This window comes from Ctenopharyngodon idella, chromosome 10 (assembly GCF_019924925.1).
Source record: "Ctenopharyngodon idella isolate HZGC_01 chromosome 10, HZGC01, whole genome shotgun sequence".
Lineage (NCBI taxonomy): Eukaryota > Metazoa > Chordata > Actinopteri > Cypriniformes > Xenocyprididae > Ctenopharyngodon > Ctenopharyngodon idella.
In genome coordinates, this window is record NC_067229.1 from 35539057 (window position 1) to 35560000 (window position 20944).

At 41.0% G+C, this 20944-nt stretch overlaps 1 protein-coding gene across 4 annotated transcripts in view; it reads right to left on the bottom strand.

The window, feature by feature from the left end:
• Positions 1 to 2338: 2338 nt before the first annotated feature.
• LOC127521406 (protocadherin Fat 3) overlaps positions 2339 to 20944 on the bottom strand; it is a 60155-nt gene continuing 41549 nt past the window's right edge. The window contains exons 26-31 of one of the 4 annotated variants that reach the window (XM_051910644.1): positions 18874 to 19670; positions 10717 to 10818; positions 8920 to 8979; positions 5435 to 5473; positions 5139 to 5204; positions 2339 to 4647 (exon numbers count right to left, since the gene is read on the bottom strand). In XM_051910644.1, the coding sequence (XP_051766604.1) occupies positions 4085 to 4647; positions 5139 to 5204; positions 5435 to 5473; positions 8920 to 8979; positions 10717 to 10818; positions 18874 to 19670 (1627 nt within the window). In that variant the 3' untranslated portion in view covers positions 2339 to 4084. Of the gene's footprint in view, positions 4648 to 5138; positions 5205 to 5434; positions 5474 to 8919; positions 8980 to 10716; positions 10819 to 17711; positions 17850 to 18873; positions 19671 to 20944 lie in introns of those variants that run through there. The other 3 variants (XM_051910645.1, XM_051910646.1, XM_051910647.1) reach the window with 3 other exon arrangements.

Here is a 20944-nt window from a genome sequence, read left to right on the forward strand (position 1 = left end):
CCATCAAGGCAGAGTCACATGACTTTTTTTGTTGTTGCACATTGAGGAATTTATTTGATAAATATGTTTTCATCATAGTTTATGTGCATGTCTTCTTATCAGAAAAAATTATCTGCTTCAGTTGAGTGCATTCATTTTTTATGGGCATTTTTAGAATTTATGCACATCTTGGAGATTCCATCCAGCGTTTTTTTTTTATGCGATATCCCAAAATTTGCAGATCAGTAGGTGGATGGAACCATAATGAGGCCAGTGTTGGGTAAGTTACTTCAGAAAAGTAATTAATTACTAATTACATCATTAAAGTTGTATTTAAAATACTTTTCTAATTACTCTGTCTGAAAAGTAATTTAATTACTCAGTAAGTAATTCAACTCATTACTAATTAATTCTTAAAATCCCTATAAAGCTTGACCGGATAGACAATAGAAAGGAAACTCTTTTAATAATTTAAATATGAGTCAAACATGGAATAGTTTAGCCTTTTATAGCTTTTTAAAACATTTTAGCTTTATTAGAACATACTATAATACTTACATTTGTTTAGTAACAAATAGGGATATCAAGATACCAAAAATCTAGTTGTCGGTAGGCCTACCGATACCAGCAAAAGTGCACGATACTCGACACGGTTAAAATATTTAAAGATACAAATAAAACAATGCTAGGCCTATATATTTTTTCAGGTAGCCTAGGTCTAATAGTAGTAAGTAAAAATATCACAGAAATTGAATAATCAAATATAAAATACCTCTGCATAGTCATAACTGTATACATTAAACATAGATTAATCCTTATTAAAGCTTTTCTTTTGTTGTTTGATTATCATTTATAATACAGACAGTCAATAGTAGACAGTAGCATGTTTTAAAGGCTGCTGTCACTAAGACCTAATGGACGGAGACAATATGCTGTTACACATGCTGTTCACATTCACATAACCAACACGAATATACGCCAAGACGGGCATTTTGACATAACTGTGTGTATTTGAACGTTTATGTGTAGCAAACCGCGAAAATCTGACACTTGCGAGAGGCGGCTATATGTGTGGTCTGCTGAAGACCGTCTCTCAGAGAGCGCGCGCAGTTTTTTCTCTCTAGGACATAGCTTACATTTTACCGTAAATTTCTTGCCTACCTGTGTCAAAAAAGTGAAGTGATTGGAATATTTATATTCTGCAAAACAGCACTCGCTTCTGCCGACATCTGCGAACTCACGCGCAACTGCACTACAGCTAACGATTTTAAAGAGGCAGCGTTCACATAACTTTAGACGACAAATTTAGATTTTAAATTCAATATTGGTTCATACAGAACTGTTGAACTAATTTACAGTATGTAACGCAAGTACATTATAAGCAAATGTAATTAAATTACCTAAAAATGAACAGTAATCCCTTACTTTACTTTTTCAGTGGATAACTCATTTAATTACAGCTGGCCATGTAACCCATTTTTCTAACCTCCCTCCATCCCTGTCCCTGTCCATTTAACTGACTTAGCCAAAGTCATTAACAAAGTACAATACTCTATTATTTTCACTGCACATTTGAAGCACACACTTTCAAGTATAAAAGGACAAAGTGGTCATGCCTAATGATACACCCAAAGCTTAAAAGCACAGAAAACGCAGGATGTTTACAAGACCACCTCTCTGATGAAACCAGCGTATTCTTGGAGATGTCCCCGTACAAAAGAGAAAAGGCCCAGAAATAAAAGCGTCATTATGTTTCGATCATATAAGCTTGATTCCTGGAACCTTGCCCGTAAACAAGCTTTGGATCGTGCAATCGGATTGGGTTGTCTTCTGTATAGTTGTCTCTGCAAAAGGACAAATAATGCATTCTTGAAATTCTACAGTGTCTTAAATTGTTTGCGTTCAACAGTTTGCGTCCTTTTGTCCACAAGAGATGGAACACAAACAATGATGTAACTATAAAAAAAAAAATTAAAAAAAAACTGGAACATTTTGTATGACGCTGTTGTCTGCAACTGTACTGCTGTGTCTTTCTGTCAAGCACAGGGAAGATTGGCTTGCGTTTTAGTTCATTATGTCTGCATATGGTGATAACTTCAGTCTAACTGCTCAATTAAGTGTCAATCAGGAAGATTTTAACAGGAGGACAAATTGTCATCATTTGTAAATCAAAGAAATTTGCATGAAGGAATTGGGAGTGCAGAGTTTTTCAGAGAACAGAAGCTTCTCTCTTAGAGGAATTACATAAACAAGATTTAATCTTATAGCCATGAAAAGATTATATGATGTGCATTTGTGCTGAAACATCTTTACTATTGATACATACTCAGTAATCTTTGTTAAATCAATCTATAGATGATGCATTATGGTAGTTGTTCTTTTATTTTATTTTACACTGGACAATGTACAGCATTTTATTCATACATACAAGGTGAGTTCTACACATTAAATGGACAACATCAACATGTACGAACACAATACAGACCATCAGAACCTCTGACCCACAGGGTCATCCTGAAAACCATTAAAATAATCTGATTTATTAGTTTAATAAAATATTCTCTGGTTTAAAGATCTTGTTTACAGAAACAAACTTAATATAAAACTAAAATAAAACATTAATAACATCATGCTTTTATCATGCTTTGTAAAATGACCCTGGACTCTACAAAGGTGCTATAAAAAAACAATGATAATAATAATTCCATGAGTCTATGCGTAATCACTAAAATGAGGTATTAAACATATCTAAAACATTTTCAAGGACAAACCAAACAATATTTTTGTCATGGCCCAAGAAAACCTTGCCCTGCAAAATATTTTGCCGAGATTCCCAATCTGATTTTATACTGTATAAATTATATGGGCAGTTGCTACTGGGAATGAAGGAAACAGAAATACGACGAGGCATCAGGTGAAAAAAAACATACATTTTAATTTGTAGCCAGGTAGACTAAACAATCAAAAAAAAAAATGAAAGCCACCTTGATGAGAAAGTCACTCTATACAGTAAATACAACCTTTTCTTGTTCAAAAAGCCTGTATGCTTCATAATTCTATAATATGCATTAATCAATTAACACAGATGTTAAACATACTAGCATGACAGTTTTGTGGTCCTAAACTAAATAAAAATCACAAAAACAGCAGCATAAACAGCAAAACACTGTAAAAAGCCAGATGTGCGAAGAGTGATTAATATGTAGTTGTCATGTATGCATTACTGACGAGACATAAAGACAGCACATGAATACATAAACAGATCTTCATTTATGTGAAACACACCTGTGAGCTTTCTTTCCTGGAATCATTTTGAGTATGCACACATTACTAAATGCTTACAAACCTTGAAGAGTCGACAAAAATGCAATTAAACTGACTTGTTTTTCTCCACTGCTTTTGTATAGTCCATGGAATAAAACAGGTTTCCTTGCTCCATCAGGCTGTTTTCACTGCAAAACACATCCGGTCCAAAGGCATAGTTGGATATCTAGCAGAGTGTGTTGAGGCCCGCTAGTGGGCCCCAGACCCCTAGTTGAGAACCACTGCTGTATATGGATTCCATCAATAAAATCTGTGGTTTGTCAATAAACACAGTAGCACCTACACAAACTCAGTGTCACTCTGCTTCTCAGATGCGCTGATGAGAAAGTATGTGGTAAAAACTATGCATGTTCTCACACACAACTAGTTAAAGTGATAGTTCACCCCAAAATGAAAATGTACTCACCTTCATGTCATTCCAAATGTGTATGACTGACTTTCTTCAGTGGAACACAAAAGAAGATCCAAATCCAGTGTTGTTTTGGACCCCATTTACTCTCATTGTATGGACAAAAACAGTTATAAAATATCTTTTTTGTGTTCCACAGAAGACAGTCATACAGGTTTGGATCAACATGAGGGTGAGTAAATGATGACAGAACTCATTTTTGGGTGAACTATCCCTTTAATGAGGTGCTTGAAGAATAGTCACTAGTGTACAGTATGATTGAGGCTGTGACAGTCCAGATGTTTCGATTCCAAACACATCTTGAGGTCGATTCCTCAATTGCATGATCACAAGCATCCAGTATAATTAAGGACTTGTTTGTCCAGTTAATGATCAATAATACTCTCTCATGCCAGACAAAGATGCCTTTGGGCTCTGACTACGCAAACGTTGGGCCCGGAGCGAAATCCTGCCCAGTCTGTCGATCTCCTGCTGGCTTCCGAAGGGGTGTGACTCCTCCCAGACACGTGGACGTTCCTCCCAGGCTAGTAGGGGAGGGTAAGAGAGCTGGTATTGGCTGGAGTGATGGTAGTCGGGTCTGGATCGGCCCTCGCTAAAGTCCAGCGGGAGAACAGTAGAGGCAGTGTTGTAGTGATTCGGGTCACGGTATTCTTCATAAACAGGCGAGTTGTTGTCATCCAGTGTTAGAGACGTGCAGAAATCTCTCTGGCCCTGGTATCTTCGTAACGGGTAGCCAGTTTGCAGTGATAGAGTGCTGCCGTCCAACCGAACGCTGCCGCCCAGGCGGGTAGGGGTACCACCTAACCGTGTAGGGGTCAGGGGAGGTGGGGGAGCAGGAAGAGGTGGGGGTGGTGGAGTAGGGGTCTGGTCTCGAGGCGGTGATTCCAAGCCTGGGAGACAAGTGTCTAGCCATTCTGTTGTTTGCCACTGGTAAGCTGGAAAATACATGCAGAGTAAATACATGCAAAAAGTGCAGAAGAGCTATGCACATTTCATTAGACGCAACTTTATAAATGTTGCATATTTTGCAGTATTCAATATGAATAATAATATTAATAATCAATAATAACCAATAATACTACTATTATTACTACTACTACTAATAATAATAATAATCTACACTACTGTTCAAAAGTTTGGGGTCAGGATGGAGTAAAATTCAGCTACAACAGTCATTTTAAATTGTAATAATATTATATAACAGTACCTTTTTACTATATATATATATATATATATACACACTGTACATTGTTTTCTGTAAAATTGAGTTGTTGTTTTTTGTCTGTGATTTCCTAGAATTTTTGATGGAAAAATGCTAGTCATGTCATGGGACCTTGATATTTAAATACACAAGATTTTAAATTTTAAATAAGAGCTATTATCGAATCTCTTGTTTAGTACAGTAAACGCAGATGTGAGCTCTTACAATTCATAAAATACTCTTTGACGAATTCCACGCATATCTCATCCTCACAGTGGAGGTGTGGGCTTGCTGTGAAAAGACATAAAATGATAAATGTTTCAGGGGGAGTGTTTTAATGAGTTATGGGATGAAAACAAATAAACAAAAAGCCAAATCAAAAACAAAACAGTCAGAACAATCGACTTGTTTATGCTTGGGGTATGTGTAAAGGATTATAAATGCGTCTGAACAAGTGAAACAGAGGGACAGATATTTATTAAAGTAAAATGAAATAATAAAAGTAAACAAAGTGGACTCACAGGTAATACTGTGAGGCTGCACATCACCCAGACCTGCAACTGTTAGGAGAAGAGGAAAACATAATGTATCACTGCTTATGTTTACTAAGTTTAATGTGACTTAATCAGCATTCTAGTTGGCCTAAAACAATGTTTGTATAAACCAATCAGATTTTAGCAATAGATAACTATATATTATCATTAATCAATCATTTTATTTTTATTTTGTATATGTAAGGGTTATGCTTACGAGTACTTAATGCAATTATAAAGTTTTAATTCAAGTAAAAAAAAAAAAAAAAACAGCTAACTGATATTTAACTAATTAACATTTAAAATGTAATATTAAAACTTGTAAATTAAAAATTAATTTGCATTAAATTTATCCATTTAAAATTGACATGAAATTTATATTAATTAATATGATTAATAATATAATATTATTATATATAATATTATTTATAAACTTCAATCAATCTGATTACATTAGGTTACACCGGGGTGTCCAATGTGTAAATGTTTAAGAGCAAACATGTTGAAGATTAACCGATAGGCTGTCGATTCATTAAATGAGAAGCTATTTCCTCACAAAAGCTGTTTATTCAGTGTAGTGAAGCCTCTCTTCCATTGACATCAATAAAAAAAAAAAAAAAAACAGCCTCGTCTTCTTCTCTGCACACCGCAGTGTTAGCAGGCGTTACGCTTTTTTCAGCTAAGATTGCAGGTTGCCTTCGAGTGGCTTTGTTACTAGGCATAACAAACTTCCAGGCAGGCGTGTTGAGGTATGTTGGAGCTCAACTCTGCAGGACAGTGGCCCTCCAGGACCGAGTTTGGACACCCCTGGGTTATACCAATGTAATTTAGAAATAGTAATGAGTAACAATAGAAATATCTTCTCAAGGTAACAAGTGAAAGTTTACACTTCTAAAGTATAAGAATGCTGGTTCAAGACCCACAAAAGTTGTTAAACCAGGAGCATGTCCTACTTGAGTAAATCACACTGTGCTGTTTAGCATAACCAACAAAAACAGTCCACTTTCATCCAGACCTCTGAGAAGGAAGGTGGAGCTGTGAACTCCTCAGACAGCACAAATTACCATAGTGTGTGAGACTTTCAAGCAAACAGCTTGTTTTTGCACTGATTGGAATCAGCTTTGGTCTAGGGCAGGTTTAATTAGAGAGTGGTTCTGGTGCGCTTCAAATCCAGGTCACTGCTACGGAGGATAGGGATGCTGTTCTTCAGTAACTAAAGGGTAGTTCAACAGTTCAGGTTTTCAGTGCAGTTGGATTATGTGAGTGATTAGAGAGCGGGTCTAAACCCTGGTTTTGTATGAGTCTAGAGTTGTGCAGTTTAATTAACGGATCTAATCCTACTTTTTCCAGAGTGGACTGAACTCCTGCATGGCTGGACACGTTGCATTGGGATTTTACCTTTACCTTTTCATGCAGCATGGTTTTTGATCCCTTTAATATTTAAACAGACTAATACAGGATGACATAAAATATTACTACATGACACTCTACTTGATCCTACAGCTCAATACTTTCTCTCAATTGCAGCATTCTGTGGTCAGTTTTTCTTCTATAATGATGCTAAACTGCGTAATTGACCGCTGTATCCAGGCAACCGATTTCCTCTTTGGTCTCACATAATAAAACACTTTCACCTCAAATCAATATTTCACGTTCATTTATTTATTTGCCTTGTAGCCATGTAATAAGCAGGAAATCAAGGTCCTGATCACTTGTTGGATTTATTTTGCAATGATGATCTATATTCCTTAATATGTACATGATAATATTTTAAAAATTATTAATTTTATTTACTAAAAATGAAAACATAATAAAGAATATTTTAAAAAAAAATCAAAATTTTAATTTAAATAAATATTTTATATATAAATAATTATTTTAAAATAATATTTCAACAATTAATTGAATATTTCAATAGAAAAATATATAATATTTGGTAAATTATTTAGGTAAAAACAAGATATGTTTTAGGAATAATGGCCACGCCCACTTTGAATGTTTTGGCATCCCATCGTGAACGTGAATGGAAATTCCGACTTTTTTTTCAATATTAATTATTGACAATCGGGCTTCAGAGAATCTTTCTGCACTGCTTTGGTTCTGATCAGAAAAACCTAGGACTAGTTCACAAAAGTAGGTTTTTCAAAAAATCCAAAATATTGGAACATTTTGTCAGGTGGCGATATAATGATCTTGAGCCAAGGATTCCAATGATACAATACACTCCTAAACCACTAGCAGTTTATGAGTTATGAGCGATTTCGTACATTTGATTGCTGTAGCGCCACCATCAGGCTGACTGGGATGAGCCTTGGTCATTACAAAGGCTAAGGGCTCCAGGTGCAATGCAAGTGGTTTTTGCTAGTTTCAGCCTGATGCAGTTATCATTTTCACGTCCTGCACCACTTTGTTTAAATAGCACATGCATTTGCGCCCATTTGTGCGCCCATGGGCGTGCTGGTTTGAAAACGAGGTGTGTTCAGACGCATTGTTGGCGCATTGCTATTTTGAGGCAACTAAAAATACTGTGCCATTGACCAAATGAAACCTGGTCTAAAGTCAATGGCGCAATATTTGTTTTGTTATTTAAAGAGCGCATTAGTAATATGCGCCTATATGCAGGTGTACAACGCACGTACACTGTGCTTATTACACACACAGGGATGCACAGCAGCACACAAACATGCCAAATATTAAAAATAAAAAGATTACAATGTAAAACATTATTATTGTGTGCATAAAGAGAAAAATGCTTTGGTGGAATCCGGCTTATCCCGTAGATGGTCTGTTCACGCACATTAACCTCGTGCATGAGCAGATCCGTTTCCTCGCTAGAGATGCGTTCAGTTTTTCCGCTTGCAAATTATGCCATGTAAATAGCAAATCTGCCATGGTGCGGGCGCAACTGGCTTTTAAAGGGAATGGGAGATGAGTCTCTGATTGGTTTATTGCACGTTACGCCCAAAACACACCCATTACTCATTAAGAGATTAGGGACAACCCTTTTAGACCATGCGCCGGGTGCGCCGACCATTTTTTCCCATCGTTAAACTAGCAAAAGTGGATTCAGACACGCCCTAAACGCACTTGCACCATGCGCTTTAGACCATATGCTTAGATCGTTGAAATAGGGCCCTAGGTGGTTGAACCACTAATAAAAATATTTAAACAGAAAAATAAAGAATAGTATTTGTTAAATCTTTTGAGACAAAACAGGTTGTAACAGGATAAATAAATAAATTTGATTGGACAAAATGTACAGGGTAAGTCCAATATTTTTGTTTCAAAAAATAAAAAAAAGTTGCGCTAAATGTGTTATATCTGCTAATAGTTCATTTCGTCAACATTTAGCAGTACACTAGTGATAAAGACTGATAAAATGGACTCAATGACACAAATCTAATAATAATTATAAAACCTGGTGTATTTAATGGGTCAAGTTTGCTTTAGGTAATATGAAAATTGAGTCATACCTTCATTTTCAATGGTGTCCACTGCATTATTTACCAGTCGTATCACCGTCACTATGGAGGCTAGGGTATAAACAAGTGTAAAATGTCAGGCAACAATTGAATAAATGATCAAGCACTTCAAACTAACATCAAACATTCAATGAAAACCTTACATAAGCATTTATATAAATCACTTTGTCTTGTTTGTAATCCTCCAGCGTCATGAAATCGGCTAAAGTGGACCTCTGATGTGTCAGTCTGACATCTATTTTGTACAGCAGAAGTGATAATATACACTACTGAGTCATGATAGCAATCGCGTTTGGAGAGCATATCAAAGGCAGATGGATTGTAATTACTGCTCTGACCCATTCAGGCTGTCACTTTGTTAAAGCAGGGTAGGGTTATCACTAATCCTCATGGTTTCCTTTTGGAAAGATCAGACAATGCAAGTCATCTTAATTAGGTGAATGGAATAATCAGTTACTTCTGCCTAATAGTAGGTTATTACATTATGGGTGGCTGCATGAGATTGTATGTATAGGTTAATGTGATAATGTTGCATGTGTGTGTTTTTTATCAGGTAATTTAGGTATATATATGTAGGAAGTGACTCAAATTTGACTTCACTAAAAACTATCGTACAGCTTCAGAAGACTTATAATATAGTGCTTGAGGTGAACTAACTATTCAGTCAAACTTCAATTTTCATTCCATTGACTTGCATTTAAACGCATGCGAATCCAGAACAACGGAAGCAAAAGCTCATGTGAAGAATTTTCGGATTTCGCTGCATTCCAAAGTTCAAGTTTTGTGAACTTTGACCGGCGAATTACAGTAGTATTACGTGAAGACGCGTGACCAATAGAGGATCGATATGTCACGGCATGCCCTCTTAGCTGAATTAAAAGAATAGGTAACACTTTGGTATAGGGAACACATATTCACTATTAACTACGACTTTTGCCTCAATAAACTCTTAATTTACTGCTTATTAACAGTTAACAAGGTAGTTGTTATAGTGCTTAAGTTTAGGTATGGGGTAGGATTTAGGGATGTAGAATATGGTTATGCAGAATAAGGCATTAATATGTGCTTTATAAGTACTAATAAGCAGCCAATATGCAAGCTAATAAGCAACTAGTTAAAAGTGAGAATTGTTCCTTATACTAAACTGTTAACAAATAATACAAACTTTTTGCAGTAAAAGTTGGAAGTATATTTTTACATTTTGATTTATTATATATATATATATATGTTAAATTTATGTTTTTAAAATAGCTGCCATATCACAATCGTTGCAGTGTAGAAATTTTGCATGCTCAAATTCTAGTGTGACTGCGGCTTTATGAGTGTCTGAGTGGCTCTATGAGTGAGTTTTTGTGGTGTGTTTTTGTCCTTTTTGATGTTTGGGAGTTTGACTTTAATTGCATTGAAGAGAGACATAAGAGTGAGTAAATGGCTTCCCTTCGTCGAACTGAGCATATCAAAATCTGACTAATACAAAGAGCTGATGAGTGCAAGCTTACATAACAAAAAGTGAGAAAACATCAAAGCAAATGGTTGATTCATTATGTTTTCTAATTGCTCTGTGGTTTATTCAGAAGCTGCAGTCTTGCCCTAATGATTTTTATAGGACCATGTGGAAGCATAATAGAAAAAAATGCCCTGAAGAAACAGCTCCACCTTTAACACAGTTGCTGAACTTTTCCAGAGTGGCGAGTGAAACTTCAAAAATTCTCTGAGCAGTATAATTTTTTTTTTTTTTTTGTTGAGGGTATGTTAAGGTCTTTGGGCCTCGCAATGCATGTATCTCACCATTGTCATCGCAGGAATCAGACTGGAAAGACCTGAGGGAGTGCGCCTCACTGGTGCTGCTGTCGGAGAAGCAGGTGACCTCCTCTGGTGTATTTCCAGCTTCTGCAGAAGAATATAACAGCAGATCCTTATACAGATTCATACACATGCAAATACATGCATTTGTGCTACACATTCACACAATATATGCAAATACAGTCATACCTACAGTACCCGCAACAGTGAACAACAATAGCAATGGTCCAAGGCCATCGTGAGACTTGTTGTCACAAAGTTTTTTTCACAATCTTACAGCTAATGTGTGTTTAGGAATTTATAGCTGTCATGCAGTTATATTATGACTGCAAAATTTCCACCCATTATGCACATTAAAAACTAATAAAATTGTTTAAATCTTTATTTTTGGAAAAAAATGTAAATATAAAAAAGTATTTGAATGTATTTTTTAAAAAAAAGTAATATTGTGAAGTATTATTATTACTAATTAAAATAACTGTTAATAATCTATTGTAATATATTTTAAAATTTAATTTATTCCTGTGATGGCAAAGCTGAATTTTGAGCATCATTACTCCAGTCTTCAGTGTCACATGATCCTTCAGAAATCATTCTAATATGCTGATTTGGTGCTCGAGAAACATTTCGTATTATTATCAATGTTAAAAACATCAGTGCTGCTTAATACTTTTGTGGAAACCAAATTTTTTGCCAGGATTCTTTGATAAATAGAAAGTTCAAAAGAACAGCATTTATCTTTCAAAACATAAATGTCTTTACTGTCACTTTTGAATTCATTTTGTTAATTAATTTTTGAATAAATTAATTAAATAAATGTTTTAATATAAAACTAAAAAATGCTGCTAATAAAAATATTTTTTTTGTGGTGGGGCCAAATAGTGCCATCTCAAGTCTTAACTACTGGCTCATTTGCATTCACTAAACAGACATCTAATATCCAAAATCAGACATGCACATATGCACAAATAAAACCGCACTGAAGGCTTAATGCTCTATACGGCATGCAAATCTTTCAAATCTGCTAAAGTGAAAGAGCAATAATATCCGTCCTATATTCATCCCAGACGACACACTGCTAAAGCTAACAAACAGTTCATGACAAATGAGTTTCTGTTTAAAGAAAACACTAATAAGACCAAGGTCATTCGTTTTAGAACACAATGCGCAGAGAAAATCTGTGGACACATGTAACACATTTACACAAGAGGAATTGTAATAATCACCCTCACGTCTGTACTAGCTGCCTACCTGCATGGCCAGACTGTTAAATATTTTATGAGGAGAAAGGCTCCTGTTGGCTGCTACAGCATGACATTCTGATTACTATAAACTGGTTTGTTTTTAAACAATTTATGAGTCCCCGGTCAATTTTCAGCATGGAGCCAATGCGAAAACATCGCTGAGTACGAAATCATGGAAAGGAGATTTGATTAAAATCCAGTTATTTTTCATACAGTAGTGGCCAAAAGTGATGTCCGGCCTAGGAAAACTGACAACTTCACCTTTTATTCAAATATTATAAAAAATTGTTTGGAGTCAATTGTTTTATTTCGCTGTCATACAAAGAAATTATTAACAAAAAAAAAACAAAAAAAAGAGAGAACCAACGAAATATTGATAACCGACTATGTTGTAGTCTGTATATGCTTTTTCCTGTGAGCTTTTTGTTTTTCTATGCTTTTTTTTTTTTTTGTATAGTAAAATAAAACCTGTAGTTGTAGTTTGCCTTTTTTGCCAAATAATGGTCAGATAAATACCTTAAAGGGTTAGCTCAGCCAAAAATGAAAATTATGTAATTTATTACTCACCCTCATGTCGTTCTACACCCGTAAGACCTTCGTTCATCTTCGGAACACAAATTAAGATATTTTTGATGAAATCCGTTGGCTCAGTGAGGCCTCTTTTGACAGCAAGATAATTAACACTTTCATTGCCCAGAAAGGCAATAAATACATATTTAAAACAGTTCATTTGTGTATAGTGGTTCACCTTAATATTATAAAGTGACGAGAATACTTTTTGTGGGCCAAAAAAACAAAATAACGAGTTTTCAACAATATCTAGTGATGGCCGATTTCAAAACACTGCTTCGAAGCTTCACGAATCTTTTGTTTCGAATCAGTGGCTCGGAGCGCCAAAGTCACGTGATCTCAGTAAACGAGTGTAGCAAAGTTCAGTACTCAGGAAGGAAGAGGACAGGGTCGGCTTGACTACTGACTGCTTTTTATTTGCAATAATTCTCACAATTCAAAACAAAAAGGGGTGCAGACAGGCACAAAGCGGTCACAAATCATTCAGAAGTCTCTCACTCGTAGATCACCAGCGGGGCAGCAGTCAGTAGTCCGTCTCTCTCTCTCCCACTCCTGTTTCTCCTGGTGTTATATACTCTCTCCACACCAATTACTGAAACAAGAGACAGGTGTTCGTCATTTGCATTTAACCCACTCACTCACCGTTCGTCTCCTGACTCTCTCTCCCGCTGCCGACTCCGCTGAACCACGCCCCCCTCGCCACATACCCCCACCGCCCGACTCAGGCCGGGGAGCCATCCGGCCTGCAGCCCCCCCCCCCCCCATTTCTGGAGAGGAAGTCGGCCACAGCCATCTGAGCACCCGGCCTGTGGACCACTTTGAACTTAAAAGGCTGTAAAGCTAGATACCAACGAGTGATCCGCGCGTTGGTATCCTTCATGCGGTGGAGCCACTGCAGGGGGGCATGGTCCGAACAGAGAGTGAATTCCCGTCCCAGGAGATAATAGCGGAGGGTGAGGACGGCCCACCTGATGGCAAGACACTCCTTTTCTATGGTGCTGTACTTAGTCTCTCTCTTTGAGAGCTTCCGACTAATGTACAGCACCGGCCGTTCCTCCCCCTCTATCTCCTGGGACAGGACGGCACCCAGCCCCCTGTCCGACGCGTCTGTCTGCAACAGGAAAGGGAGAGAAAAATCAGGAGAGTGTAACAACGGCCCGCCACATAAAGCAGCCTTCACTTGGGTAAAGGCCTGCTGGCACAGCTCCGTCCACTGGACCGTATCTGGTGCCTCCTTTTTAGTGAGATCAGTCAAAGGGCTGGTGAGGTCCGAATAATTAGGTACAAACCTTCTATAATATCCCGCCAGCCCTAGGAACTGTCTCACCTCCTTTTTGGTCTTGGGACGCGGACAGGTCGCAACTGCTGCCGTCTTATCAATTTGGGGACGCACCTGCCCATGTCCCAAGTGGAAGCCCAGATATCTTACTTCCACCCGCCCAATTGCACACTTCTTCGGGTTGGCCGTGAGCCCAGCCCCTCTCAGCGACCTCAAGACAGCCCTCAAATGCTGCATATGCCGCTGCCAGTCATGACTAAATATAATTATGTCATCTAAGTAGGCAGCAGCATACGCAGCATGGGGCCGTAAAATTCTGTCCATGAGACGCTGAAAGGTAGCCGGAGCCCCGAACAGCCCGAACGGAAGGGTAACAAATTGGTGTAATCCAAACGGCGTGGTGAAAGCTGTCTTTTCTTTAGATAATGGAGACAAGGGGATCTGCCAATATCCCTTTGTTAAGTCCAGTGTCGAATAAAACCGAGCCGTACCGAGCCGATCAAGCAGTTCGTCCACCCGTGGCATTGGATACGCGTCGAATTTCGACACAGCATTCACCTTGCGATAATCCACACAGAACCGAACCGAGCCGTCCGTTTTCGGAACTAAAACTATCGGGCTCGCCCAGTTACTGTTGGATTCTTCTATTACGCCCATGTCAAGCATTGCTCCTAATTCTGCCTGAACCACTTTTTTTTTATGTTCAGGCAAACGGTACGGCCGGCTGCGAACTACCACGCCCGGCTCTGTCTCGATATGGTGCTGAATCAAATTAGTACGGCCCGGTAGGGGCGAGAACACGTCCGCAAACTCTGCTTGTAATTTCGTCAGGTCAGTGAGCTGGGAGGGCGAGAGATGATCTCCTCCGGGGGCCAGTGCGAGAGATTGGTGTTTGGTATTCGCCTCTGGCCCGAGATCATCCTCTCCACCAATCACCATCGCCAACATCACTGCCTCTGCCTCATTCCATTTTTTAAGGAGATTGAGGTGATAAATCTGACGTGCCCCTCTCCTATCAGACCGTATAACCTCATAATCGAGATCTCCAATCCGCCGTGTGACCTCAAATGGTCCTTGCCACTTTGCTAATAATTTCGAGCTTGACGTTGGAAGTAATACAAGCACTTTCTCTCCCGGTGCGAATTTACGCAAGTTAGTTCCCCTGTTGTACAGCCGGCTCTGTTTGTCCTGGGCTTGTGACAAATTCTCCGTTGATAGCCGCCCCAAAGTGTGGAGTTTTGTTCTCAAGTCCATTACATACTGAATTTCGTTTTTGCTCTGAGATGGTCCGTCCTCCCAAGTTTCTCTCAGGACATCCAGTACCCCGCGGGGCTGGCGTCCGTAAAGAAGCTCGAAGGGGGAAAACCCCGTGGAGGCTTGCGGGACTTCTCGCACAGCGAACAACAGGGGTTCTAACCATTTATCCCAATTTTTGGCGTCTTCTTGTACGAATTTACGAATCATGGTTTTAAGCGTGCGATTAAAACGTTCGACCAGCCCGTCAGTTTGTGGGTGAAAGACGCTGGTACGGATCGCTTTAATGCCCAATAATTCGTAAAGTTCGCGTAAAGTACGTGACATAAACGCCGTGCCTTGATCGGTGAGGATTTCTTTTGGAATCCCCACCCGGGAGATTAAAGTAAACAGTGCGTCCGCAACACTCTTCGCGGAAATGCTGCGGAGGGCCACTGCTTCAGGATATCGAGTTGCATAATCCACAATGACTAATGCAAAGCGATGTCCCCTGGCTGATCGCTCTAATGGCCCGATGAGGTCCATACCAATTCTCTCGAAGGGGACCTGCATTAATGGGAGGGGGCGCAAAGGCGCTTTTGGGGTGGCCGGTGGATTTACCAACTGACATTCACGACAAGACGCGCACCACCTGCGCACATTCTCGTGAATGCCCGGCCAAAAGAATCGGGTCATGAGGCGATTTAGTGTTGTTGCCTGTCCTAAGTGTCCAGCCATTGGATTAGAATGAGCCGCTTGGAAAAGCATTTCCCTGCGGCTCCTTGGAACTAACAACTGGGTTGTATCTTCTTTTGTCTGGGTGTCTTGGGTCACCCGATACAACCGATTTTTTATAACTGCAAAATATGGATAAGTAAGCGCCCGTCCAGGCTGGAGAGGCTGACCGTCGATGGTTTGGACCTGCTCAAATGCACGTTTTAGGGTCTCATCCTGAGACTGCTCCAGGGGAAAGTCATCGCGATCCGAGAGAATTATTCTCTCAATTTCACTCTGTTCCCCTGAAGCAGCACTCAGTGGTCCCCGTTCAGTCTCTCCCGCCTGTGCTTGCGCATCCCCAACCATCGCCTTTTTCCCCCAAGAGGCATCCGTGCATAAATAACCCAATAATTCAGAAAATGCTGGCCAATTTGTCCCCAAAATTAACGGATGCCGGAGGTGCGGATTAACTGCCACCTCAACGCTATGCTTTTGGCCCCTGAACTGGATAATGACCGGCACTACCGGATATCCCACCACATCCCCGTGTACGCACCGCACCTTAACCACGCGGCTTGTATCCAATGCCCCGGATGAAATCAGGCTTTGATGGATCGAGGTTTGGTTACAGCCTGAATCCACCAAGGCCTGATAGGTACCCCCCTTGATACTCACAGGTATTTGATACCAGCCAGCTTGACCGGGGGCAGCCTGCGGGGCGTCCGGGACCCGGACCATTGTCCCAACCTCCATCACCGGGCACCTGTCCACGAAATGCTCCGGGTCCCCGCAACGCCAACAGGCTGGCCCAGACCTCCCCGCCGCCCCAGTGGCAGGGAGTGGGGTAAATGATTGGCGTGGAGAGAGCGGAGAAACAGGCGCGGGGTCCTGTCCAGCGGAAGTCAGTCCCGCCCTCCTGGGCGGGGCTCTGGGACCCCCAAACTGGCTCGGGTCAACTCCGCCCCGCCCCCGGGGCGGGACTCGAGGATGTACAGGTGGGCGGGACCTGGGGAGAGGGACAGGACGAGAGAGAGAGACAGAAGGGGAAGACGGGGAGAGAGAGACAGATGGGAGGGGTTCGCCGACCCCTGGGCACGCCACCATGTGGTCCTCCGCGAGGTGGATGGCTGAGTCCAGCGACGTGGGGCGGTGGCACTGGACCCACTCTGCTGTCCTCCGTGGGAGCCGAGTAATGAACTGCTCCAGTACCACTCGATCGACAATCTTCTCCACGTCGCCTCCCTCAGCCAACAGCCATTTGCGGCAGGAGTCCCGGAGCTGTTGGGCCAACACGAACGGTCGGCCGGACTCGCCCAGTTCCAGGGAACGGAACCGCTGGCGATGTTCTTCAGGGCTCCGGCCGACCCGCTGGAGGATGGCCCTTTTTAGGTCGTCGAAGACCAGGAGATTCTGCACCGGAAGCTGCTGTGCCGCTATCTGGGACTCCCCGGAGAGCAGCGGGACCAGGCGCATCGGCCACTGGTCCCGCGGCCAGCCCGACAGCTCGGCCGTCTTCTGGAAAAGATCGAGGAAAACCTCCGGGTCGTCCTCAGATCCCATTTTGTGTAGTGGTAGGTGGGCGGGCACAGCTCGAGGTTCCAGGGCTTCCGGTCGAACCTCCCGGTCAATCCAGCTCCGGAACCTCTCGCGGTCCTCCTGCTGGGCTTGAACAACGACTTGGAAGCACCTCTCTTGATCCTGTCTCAAGTCCAGCAGGGCCTGGTGTTGTTCTTGTTGCATGACCGCGAGGGAGGTGATAATCTCCGCAAATGGCGATCCGGAGGACGATTGCATGGCGGCGGCTTCCGTCTTCCTTCCCGGGTTTCGGCACCAGTGTAGCAAAGTTCAGTACTCAGGAAGGAAGAGGACAGGGTCGGCTTGACTACTGACTGCTTTTTATTTGCAATAATTCTCACAATTCAAAACAAAAAGGGGTGCAGACAGGCACAAAGCGGTCACAAATCATTCAGAAGTCTCTCACTCGTAGATCACCAGCGGGGCAGCAGTCAGTAGTCCGTCTCTCTCTCTCCCACTCCTGTTTCTCCTGGTGTTATATACTCTCTCCACACCAATTACTGAAACAAGAGACAGGTGTTCGTCATTTGCATTTAACCCACTCACTCACCGTTCGTCTCCTGACTCTCTCTCCCGCTGCCGACTCCGCTGAACCACGCCCCCCTCGCCACAACGAGGCTTCATTATGTCATAAGTGTTTCGAAATTTCAATAGTTCACGTGACTTTGGCAGTTTGATACGCGATCCAAACCACTGATTCGAAACAAAAGATTCCTAAAGCTTCATGAAGCAGTGTTTTGAAATCGGCCATCACTAGATTTTGTTGAAAAGTCATTATTTTTTTTATTTTTTTTGGCGCACAAAAAGTATTCTCGTCACTTTATAATATTAAGGTTGAACCACTGTAGTCACATGAACTGTTTTAAATATGTTTTTAGTACCTTTCTGGGCATTGAAAAAGGAAACGATCTTGCTGGCAATGGAGGCCTCACTGAGCCATCGGATTTTATCAAAAATATCTTAATTTGTGTTACGAAGATAAACGAAGGTCTTACAGGTGTGGAACGACATGAGGGTGAGTATTAAATGACAGAATTTTCAACCTTTAAACAGGTTTAGTGTTTTGTTCTTCCTTCATATTTAAAATATTAAAAATATAAAAAATATTTTCCTCATATTTTGATAATTTCATTGAACTTGTAGAGTCATTAAAAACAAATATCCCCTCCTGACATCACTTTTGGCCACTACTGCATATCATTGTGTTTAAAAGCATTATGCATAGCATTTATCATGTGGATGTTTCTGTTTGAATCATGATGGTAGACTCTAAATGCTTCACTTCCTCATTTTGTGTGAAAGCCTCATGTTATCTCTAAGGTAATTGCGCTCCATTACACATTATTGTACGATGGATTTTGCGAATGGAGACCAGGGTGCATATGTATAATCTCAGCCACACAAAGGCTGGTATTTAATTGGCCACGGGGAGTTATGGAGTCACACTGAAATCGCTCTGGCTGCAGTTCTGTCAACCTCTGTTTGATCTGAGACGAGTGAAGAGTGTGTGTGCCACATCATTACCCTCGGTTCTGTACGCTTCCTCTCCGTCCGCCTGATATCCCCTGTCTTCCCACTCCAGAGCTTGGACTGGATGCTCCATAGTGTTGTCTTCATCTTCATCCTCCTCATCCTCCTCTTCCCACGGCGGTTTGCGGATAGGGCTGCGTTGAGTTGGGTTTGGTGACATGGATGGGGGAAGATTAGGCGCCACGCTGCAGACAGCCACACCTCTCCTCGGCATCCCTAGGATGAGAGGCGGATCCGCCTGGAAGGTGCTCATCTGCGGAGGGCAGGAGAGGGTGGCCAGCCCTCCTTCCGCCTTCTCCGTTTCCCCTCGTAGGATTCCGTGGCAGTGGGGAAGCGTGTAGGCTGTGGGCCGCACCATGACCTGGGGTGGCCCTCCTGCGCTGTCTTTCCGGTAGAGGCTGGCGCGACACTCGCCACTGACTCGTACGGCTTTGAACTCGATGCCCTCGGCTCCCACACCCGTCTTCTGTAGCATGTAGTTGGTCTCTGTGGAGATGCCCACCGCCTCCCCTCGGCTCCAGTCCTTCCGGAGGACTTTTTTACGGAATGCGGCCAGCAGGGTCAGCAGGACCAGCACCACGAAGAGCAACACGCCAATGCCGATGATCTCTCCCGGGCCAACATACGACAGTGCCTCGGCCTGAGTGTCTGGGCCATCCAGAGATGGTTGCCCACAGAACTGACCCTCAAAGCCCACGGTGCAGTTACAGTAGAAGGCTCCAAATGTGTTCACACAGGCCCCGCCATTCTCACACTCTTCCCTCTCACACTCGTTCACATCCTCGTCACATCTGTGGACAGAAGGATTTGTTTGTGTTAGTAAGCTAGTATTTAATTTCCAACAGCCTATTTGCTTTATACTTTGCAGTATATACTGCATACTATTTATTAAAGGGATACTCCATCCAAAAATGAAAATGATTACATCATTTACTCATGCTCATGCCGTCCCAGATGTATATGTACTGTATATTTCTTTCTTCAGATGAACGCAATCAAAGATTTTTCGAAAAGTAATCCATCTCTGTGAGTCAATATAAAGCAAATGGATAGTAACCCAAAAGTTGACGCTTCAAAAACCACGCAAAGTGAACACAACAGCATTGGCGGAAATCACGGAGGGGAGGGGGGTCAGGACCCCCTCCATCTGAGGGTTGTCCCCCCTAAAAATATAATTAAAAACCAAGCTGTGTATGGAAAGTAATGTAATGATATACTTAAAACAATTGTGTAAGTAGTAAAACAATACAAACGCAAATGGGGCAAACATTTTACCGGGGCAAACATTTTCCCCCTCCCTTGCCTCAGTGCTTTGGTCCACTGCCTGCTTTCCCCTTTACCTCACCTAAACACAAGTCCGGTGAGAGAGAACCAGTGTTGCCAGGGTCGCGGTTTTCCCGCACAATTGGGCTACTTTGAAAATGTCAACTTTTTGGTTACTATTCATTTGCATTATATGAACTCACAGAGATGGATTAATTTTCCAAAATACTTTGTGTTCATCTGAAGAAAAAAGTCATATAAACCTGGGACGGCATGAGGTGGAGTAAATGATGAGAGAATATTCATTTTGGGGTGGGCTATCCCTTTAAAACTGCAATATTCCATGTTTTAAACAGTTGCATGCTACAGTGTGCTCACAAGCCTCATTGTGTTGCTTGGAGTGGCGCACAGTTAACTGTTATTTCGCCTCTTTCAATTCAGTTTTGTGTAAAACAAATGACACAAAAGTTTGGGGTCAGTAAGTTTTTTTTTTTTTTTTTTAATGTTTTTCTCTTATTCTCACCAGGGCATTTATTTAATCAAAAATACAGTAAAAACAGTAATATTGTGAAATATGATTAAAATTTAAAATGTATTCCTGTGATGGCAAAAGTGAATTTTCAGCATCATTACTCCAGTCTTCAGTGTCACATTATCCTTCAGAAATCATTCTGTTATGATCAATGTTGAAAACAGTCTGCTTAATATTTTTTGTGTAAATTGTGATATGTTTTTTTTTTGATGATTCAAAAGAACAGCATTTATTTGAAATAGATTTCTTTGTAATAAATGTCTGTAACTT